Source organism: Balaenoptera musculus, chromosome 3 (genome assembly GCF_009873245.2).
Source record: "Balaenoptera musculus isolate JJ_BM4_2016_0621 chromosome 3, mBalMus1.pri.v3, whole genome shotgun sequence".
In the NCBI taxonomy this organism is placed as follows: domain Eukaryota; kingdom Metazoa; phylum Chordata; class Mammalia; order Artiodactyla; family Balaenopteridae; genus Balaenoptera; species Balaenoptera musculus.
Genome location: NC_045787.1, coordinates 102,547,022 through 102,555,060, shown reverse-complemented (window position 1 = coordinate 102,555,060; position 8,039 = coordinate 102,547,022). Strand labels below are relative to the sequence as shown.

General features: G+C 42.0%; 1 protein-coding gene across 1 annotated transcript; it reads right to left on the bottom strand.

The window, feature by feature from the left end:
- Positions 1–420: 420 nt before the first annotated feature.
- On the bottom strand, positions 421–2,679 carry LOC118891794 (nucleolin-like). The gene is given in 2 exon segments (XM_036845510.1): positions 421–1,059; positions 1,062–2,679. Coding segments are annotated over 2 exon segments (2,091 nt in total). The 3' UTR covers positions 421–586.
- Between the last annotated feature and the right edge of the window lie 5,360 nt (positions 2,680–8,039).

The window sequence follows — 8,039 nt, the reverse complement described above, 5'->3', positions numbered from 1 at the left end:
ATATATTTTTAAAATCAATGAGTAAAAAATCAGATGGTGGTATTTTTGCTAAAACAACAGAAAACCTATTATTAATGGAAATTAATGTTTCCATCTTTAGAAACAAAAAATCAATAGCAAGTTTCAAATTATTCTCTCCAACTTTATTTTATTTTATTTTATTTTATTTTTAAGAAGTCTGGCACCAGAGTTTAGGACTTTTAATTTGTCCCAAAAATCATGATAAAACATTCTGCTTTCCTTTACAACCCCCCAACGCAAATAAACAAAAACAAAAAAACAAAAACAAAGAACTCCGTAGGAAAAAAATGGTTTTCTACATGGGAGGAAACAATATAAATTCAAAACTTACAGATAAGGGTTAGCTCTATCACTCGTCTCTTTAAAAAGTTTATACGAATATCCAGTCAACACCATCAGGGTTATCTCCCTTGAAATGTTATCTATACGGATTTCCAAGTAGACCACAGGGCTGTATACTGTCTTGGAACGTCCTCAGAAGGCTCCGTCATTGAGCAGGTAATAGAGTAAAAACCTCAGAGTCCTTTCTTTCAAATGGAAGAGGGAAAGACAGGGATAGAAGAAACTATTCAAACTTAGTCTTCTTTCCTTGAGGCTTGTGGTCCCCTCCTCCTCCTCTGCCTCCTTGGAAGCCTCCTCGCCCTGCAAAGCCTCCCCGGCCTCTGCCACCAAATCCACCTCGGCCACCGAAGCCACCTTCACCCTTAGGCTTGGCCCAGTCCAAAGTAACTTTGTTTCCATCACTTCCACCATCTTCCATGGCCTCCTTGGCAGCTTTGGCATCTTCCTCGCTGTTGAAGTCTACAAAACCAAACCCCTTGGAGGATCCAGTCTCCTGGTCAGTGACTATCCTTGCACGAATAGAGCCGTCAAACGACTCCTTTAATGTCTCTTCTGTAGTATCCTCAGACAGACCTTTGACAAACACAGTTTTGGATGGCTGGCTTCTTGAATTAGGTGATCCCCTGGGTCCTTGCAACTCCAGCCTGATGGCTCTGCCCTCAATTTCCCTTTTATTACATGAATTTAAAGCTTCTTAACATCTTCAAATGAAGCAAATTCTATAAATTCATACCCTTTAGATTTGCCATTTTGGTTCTGGGGCACTTTGATAAACGTTGCCTTCTCAAATACTTCCTGAAGAGTTTCTTCCGTTGCACTATAGGAGAGGTTGCTTAAAACCAGGGTTTTTGATTCACCACTCCAAGTGCTATTCTTTCCACCTCTATAGTCTTGACTTTGACCTTTCTCTCCGGTATAGTACAGGGAAATGGATCGCCCATCTATCTCTGTTCCCTGCTTTTCTTCCAAGGTTTTCTCTGCATCAGCTTCTGTCTTAAATTCAATATAAGCAATCCCTTTACTCTTTCCATCCTTGCTGACTAATCTGGTCTCCACAGCATCTTCAAACACTTCTTTTAATTCTTCCTGAGTCACTTTATAAGGCAGATTTTTAGCCAAAAGTGTTCTCGCATCTCGATCTTTCTTACTGTCTTTTCCCTTTGGTTTTTCTAGTTTAATTTCATTGCCAAAGACTTTTAAACCAGTGAGTTCCAAGGCTTTTCCCAGGTCTTCAGCAGATTCAAAATCCACATAGCCAAACTTCCTAGACACACCAATTCTGACATCAACAACTGCAAGATCATTTTTAGCAAAAAGGTCACTGATACCCGTTTTCAATTCAGGAGCAGATTTAATGAAGTTCAGGTTTCCAACAAAGAGATTGAAAGATGTAGTTGGTTCTGTGTCTTCCACTTTCTGTTTCTTGGCTTCAGGAGCTGCTTCTTGTTTGGCCATTTCCTTCTTTCGTTTTCCAGGTGCTTCTTTGACAAGTTCTTCCTCCTCTTCCTCCTCCTCTTCCTCCTCCTCCTCGACTTCCTCCTTGACTTCCTCCTCATCCTCATTATCATCCTCCTCATCCTCATTGTCATCCTCTTCATCTTCAGCAGTACTCTTTGCCTTCATAGGAGCAGCTTTTGCTGGAGCTTTCTTTCCTTTGGCTGGTGCAGTCTCCATAGCTTCTTCTTCAGAGTCATCTTCGTCATCCTCATCATCGTCTCCATCCTCATCTTCATCCTCGTCATCCTCATCTTCATCCTCGCCATCCTTATCATCTGAGACAGGAGCAGCAGCTGCTTTCATCACCGCTGGCTCGAATTCATCCTCATCCTCCTCTTCATCATCCTCATCCTCCTCTTCACTGTCGTCTTCATCTTCCTCATCACTGTCTTCCTTCTTGGCATTCTTGCCATTCTTTGCTCCCTTGGCTGGAGCCGCTGCTCCCTTCTTACCAGGGTTTGCTACCAATGCTTTGCCTGGTGTGGCTCCCTTTTTGCCAGGTGTTGCTACTGCTTCGGCAGGTGTAACTGTCTTCTTTGCTGGTGTAGCGGCTGCCTTTTTGCCAGGGGTGACAACTGCTTTCTTTGCTGGTGTGCCAACTGCAACCTTTTGTGTTGGGGAAACTATCATCTTCTTTGCTGGTGTTGTGGTAGCCTTTTTGCCTTTTTTCTGAGGGATAACAACCTCTTCTCCACTGCTATCATCCTCTTCATCTTCTGACATTTCCTCATCTTCACTATCTTCTTCTACCTCCTTTGGGGAAGGAGCCATTTTCTTGGGGTGACCTTGATTTTTACCGGCCTTTGCAAGCTTTACCATGATGGCGGCTTATGACGGCGGAGTGTGTGGCGAGCGAGCGGCGCAGGTGAGCCCAGAGGAAGCAAAGCAACGTCGATGGCGGCCGCTGATCGCAGAGCTCGTACGCTTGGCTGCCAGCTAGAGCTCGAGACTCTCTCCAACTTTAGAAGGCAAAATTTCATCTCTTCAGGCATTTGTTGTACCAATTTTTTAAAAATATTGTCACTTTTGACCAAGAATAGGGAAAGTAGTGATTGGAAACAAAAAGAATCTAAATAAAAGGACAGAGATATCAACACTCACCACCACGTGAGGATGAGATGGCCCTGGAGGCAGAAACCATTCCTCACTGGCCCAGAAAGATGCCAGAAATGGAATGCATGCTTCGTAAATGTTTACTGAATACATGAGTGAGCAAATGAATGAATAAATGAATACACAAAGAAATAGCATTCTAATGATGTAAAAAAAAGTCATGTGTGAGAATGTTCTTGGAAATCCTGAAGAGTCAATGCCTTCCCGCAGAGAAGTAAACCTTTTCAAGGTGGCTTAGGATTGGAGGTCAGGAGAGGACTTTGGATAATGAAATCGTTCTAGAAAATTCAAGTTACCCTGCAGATGTACTAATCATACTCCAAGCCTGAATCTTAATGATACCTAAAAGAAGAAAGAAGTAAAACCGAACCCAGAGTTTTGTTCGCCCTCATCTAGTATACCAGCCATTCGTACATTGCCAACTTTTCTTTCTCCATCTCCCAACTAAGCAATCCTGAATTTGAGTGTGAGGCGTGTGTCAAGAAAAACAACAAATCTTAAAAGTCTGCCAGATGCACCCCTTTACATTCTTCCAGGCAAAGAATCCCATTTCTTTTGCTCAGTGGCCGTCACTGCCCCCCTTACATTAGAGTGCCAGATGAAGGCTATTCTGTGACTGTGATTCAGAATTCCTGGCATTTACTACCCAGTTAATTGTAACTTCCAATTAGTCTCTCCTGATAAGGAGAGGCAATGTTTGCTCACTGATGTGATCTTTTGCTACACACAGATTGGTGTGCAGAAACAGATTACTGCTTTGTGCTGCTGCAGCATCTTACTAAACTAAACCTGAAATTCAGATGGGAGTTTTTAGCCCTGGTTTTCTTAGTATTGCTTCAACCTTAATTTTGCAATTTACCACAAATCAGTGCTTACAGGGAAGGAGTGAGTCTTCCTTGGTGTGCCCTCTCTGCTTAATTTTTCTGGGCCTTCCCTAACAGCTTTGGTATTTCACAGGAAGGCACATTTTATTAAATGGAGCCTTTGTGTCCTACATACGTATATATGGATTCCACAACAATTTTACAGCTCTTTCAAAACCCAGTTTCAAGGGCATTTAAGCGGGGAATATGAGTTTCATGAGGTTTCCTAAAAATGGACCCAGCAATCAGTGTCTGAACAAGCCCTCCAGGTGATTCTGATGCAAGGTCAAATTTAAAGTCCTTTAAAGATTCAAAGGTCATTGAGGAATATTGCCAAAGACCAGTGGTTCCCAAACTTCAATGCATCAAAATTACCTGAAGGGCTTGTTAAGACCCTGATTGCTGAGCCCCATCTCCAAGTTTCTGATTCAGTAGGTCTGGGATGCTGGCCAGGAATATGCATCTTTAAGTTCCCAAGTGGTGCTGATGCTGCTGGTCTGGGGACCACATTTTGAGAAACACTACAGAAAATTTAATCATTTACTTCTTTGCAATCTCTTGTAGCATTATTCCAGTGTTGCACTTTGGATGTAAAACAAAATCTAACAGGATCTTGGACCTCAGAAGAGTTCCATGGTCTCAAAATTTTAAATTTATAGAACTAAATGGAAAAACACTGAAGGTTTTAAGAGGTCAGAGGGAGACTTGTTTCTGATGCTCTGACTTTAAGAGAAATCTTAGGTATGAAGTAATCTGGAAATGCACTGTACGTTTGTATGGGACAGGACGCAGATCTCTACTTCAATTTTTTGCCAGGCAGTTTGTATTAGAGAGGTTCATCTGTCCCCTAAAAAAAACAACTGTAGCACTAAAGGACTAGAAAGAATAAAGTATCAGAGATTGAGAAGATGAGCCTGGTTGCCATTTTATCACTGACTTGCCTGGTGAGCAAATGTTTAACCTCCCTAGAGATCAGTTTCTCCTCTGTAAAATTCATTTAACAAATGTGCATTGACTCCTCCATGTGCAGAACACCAAACTTCATCCTGTTGAAGAGACAACGATAAATTAGACATCTTTCCTGAAGATAGACATGCATATAAATAGCTGCAGTATATGGTAGAAAGTGAGAATGCCACTGAGAAAAGCACCATAATACTATGAAATGATGGTTCCTATCACTACATCTTAATGATTCTTCCATTTTCTAGGCCCTGGGCTTGATAATTTAGAGTCATCGTCTCCTTTCTCCCCAATTTCCACAAGCTCCTCAAAGTCCCATTGATCATCCCTTTGAAATTCCTCTCAGCATTGTTTCCTGTCCTCCTCACAGCCTCAAGTCCTTCTCAGACCTTGTCACTTTACTCCACAATTTCTGCAGTACCAGAAACACAACTCTGGATGCCTGCCATCATCTTTCTTTCCAGGACCTCCTATAGCCTGTTACTAGATTCATCTTTCAAAAGAGGAGCTTGTATCCTCCTATGACAGCTCTGCCTTTATCAGTTCCTGCTAGACTGCTCCACCTAGCATTCAGGCACCCTCCAAGTGCCTCCCTCTCCCATGCACCACAGCCTGCCTTTCCTCCCAAGCACTACGCCTCTCTCCTTCTAGACCTGGTCCCTCCTGTCTCACCAACACACTCCATGCACCAAAGCTATGAGCCTTTACCAACATTCCACCAGCCTTCTAGAAGATCCCCCTTTCCTTTGACCCATCCACGTTTGGTCCGTCATTCAACACCACCCCCCTAAGTGTTTTCTCTCAGTTCTCCAATCACAGTGTTTTCTCCTGCTCTGAATTATCTACAACCTGGGTCAACAAGTTCATCACAGGGTCCTTGTTTCTTATTGTCTTTAGAGCCTAGAGGCATCTCTCCTTTGAGGGGAGGGATTAGGTCATTTACTTTTGAATTTCTTCCTTTCTCCTGTGCCCATTGCTCTACTCCCAGTTACATGGCACTCTGCTGCTCAGATACACAAGTCAGCACAGGGTATGCAGCATAAACTCTGGAAATGTTTGGTGGGTGAATGAAGTAAGGCAGTGGACATCTGTTGCTTTCTTTTTGCCAGGCTGGCATGCAATCACCCTTCTGATTCCCATGCTTTCTTTCCTTATGGTTCTATGCTGCTAAGAAATGTGGCCCAGGCCTGGGTAACTGGAATTCTGGATCCTCCGGTCAGTCGTGATTGCTCACGGATGATTAAGTGGCTCAAGTCAGACCAAGTGGAACCAGTGAGACTCAACTTGAAGCCTTTGTCATAACTACAGGATTAAAGAAACCCTCTATCTGCTGTTCTTGAAGATAACTGGATATTCATCTGCAAAGGCTGGCAGACATCTTAGCAGAGATAGCCTGCCTCAGAAATATGTCAACCCACAGAAAAGAGAAGTGGAGAGATGCAAGAAGACAGATTCCTAACACCACTGACCACCTGAATTAAACTGTGCCTGAAGCCAGTGCCCTCGACCTTTCAAAAGCCAATAAAAGCCTTATTTTCCTTAAGCTAGTTTGATTTGTTTTCTATCATTTACTGTCAAGATAGACCTACTAATTTGAATAAAAATAATAAAAGCTGACACAAATTGAGAATTTACTACACACTATGCTGAGTATTTACAGTAAAAAAAAAATGCATTCAATCTTTTGATAAAAGACCTTTTCTAAATAATTGTGGTGAGTCAATAATAGTGGATGATTTTTTCTGGTTGAAATAGGGTACTGATAGCAAACTTTATATACCAGATGGTGTTACTGATCTCTCATGATAGATTTTCTAATCCTAAAATGTGGACAAGCATTGGAGAAAATGTCAAAAATTATATCTGTAGCTACTGAGATATATATGTATCATAGCACTTGTATCTGCCAATTACAACATTTTTACTCTATGTAATAAAACCAGTTCTTTCATAAAAGAGTTGTATGAGTATGCCTTATGGAATATGTGGGTATCTCTGTAACTCAATTTTCTGAACATAATTAATTCATTTAATTAGGCTAATTAAATGAAGGCTAATATGTATATTTTTAAAATTTTATTTATTTTTTTATACAGCAGGTTCTTATTTGTCATCCATTTTATAAACATCAGTGTATACATGTCAATCCCAATCTCCCAATTCATCCCACCACCCCCGCCCCTGCCGCTTTCCCCCCTTGGTGTCCATACGTTTGTTCTCTACATCTGTGTCTCAATTTCTGCCTTGCAAACCAGTTCATCTGTACCATTTTTCTAGGTTCCACATACATGCATTAATATACGATATTTGTTTTTCTCTTTCTGACTTACTTCACTCTGTATGACAGTCTCTAGATCCATCCATGTCTCTACAAATGACCCGATTTCGTTCCTTTTTATGGCTGAGTAATATTCCATTGTATATATGTACCACATCTTCTTTATCCATTCGTCTGTCGATGGGCATTTAGGTTGCTCCCGTGACCTGGCTATTGTAAATAGTGCTGCAACGAACATCGGGGTGCATGTGTCTTTTTGAATTATGGTTTTCTCTGGGTATATGCCCAGTAGTGGGATTGCTGGGTCATATAGTAATTCTATTTTTAGTTTTTTTTTTGTTTTTTTTTTTTGTTTGTTTATTTATTTATGGCTGTGTTGGGTCTTCGCTTCTGTGCGAGGGCTTTCTCTAGTTGTGGCAAGCGGGGGCCACTCTTCATCGCGGTGCGCGGGCCTCTCACTATCGCGGCCTCTCTTGTTGCAGAGCACAGGCTCCAGACGCGCAGGCTCAGTAATTGTGGCTCACAGGCCCAGTCGCTCCGCGGCATGTGGGATCTTCCCAGACCAGGGCTCGAACCCGTGTCCCCTGCATTGGCAGGCAGATTCTCAACCACTGCGCCACCAGGGAAGCCCTATTTTTAGTTTTTTAAGGAACCTCCATGCTGTTCTCCATAGTGGCTGTATCAATTTACATTCCCACCAACAGCGCAAGAGGGTTCCCTTTTCTCCACACCCTCTCCAGCATTTGTTCTTTGTAGATTTTCTGGTGATGCCCATTCTGACTGGTGTGAGGCAACACCTCATTGTAGTTCTGATTTGCATTTCTCTAATAATTAGTGATGTTGAGCAGCTTTTCATGTGCTTCTTGGCCATCTGTATGTCTTCTTTGGAGAAATGTCTCTTTAGATCTTCTGCCCATTTTTGGATTGGGTTGTTTGTTTTTTTAATATTGAGCTGCATGAGC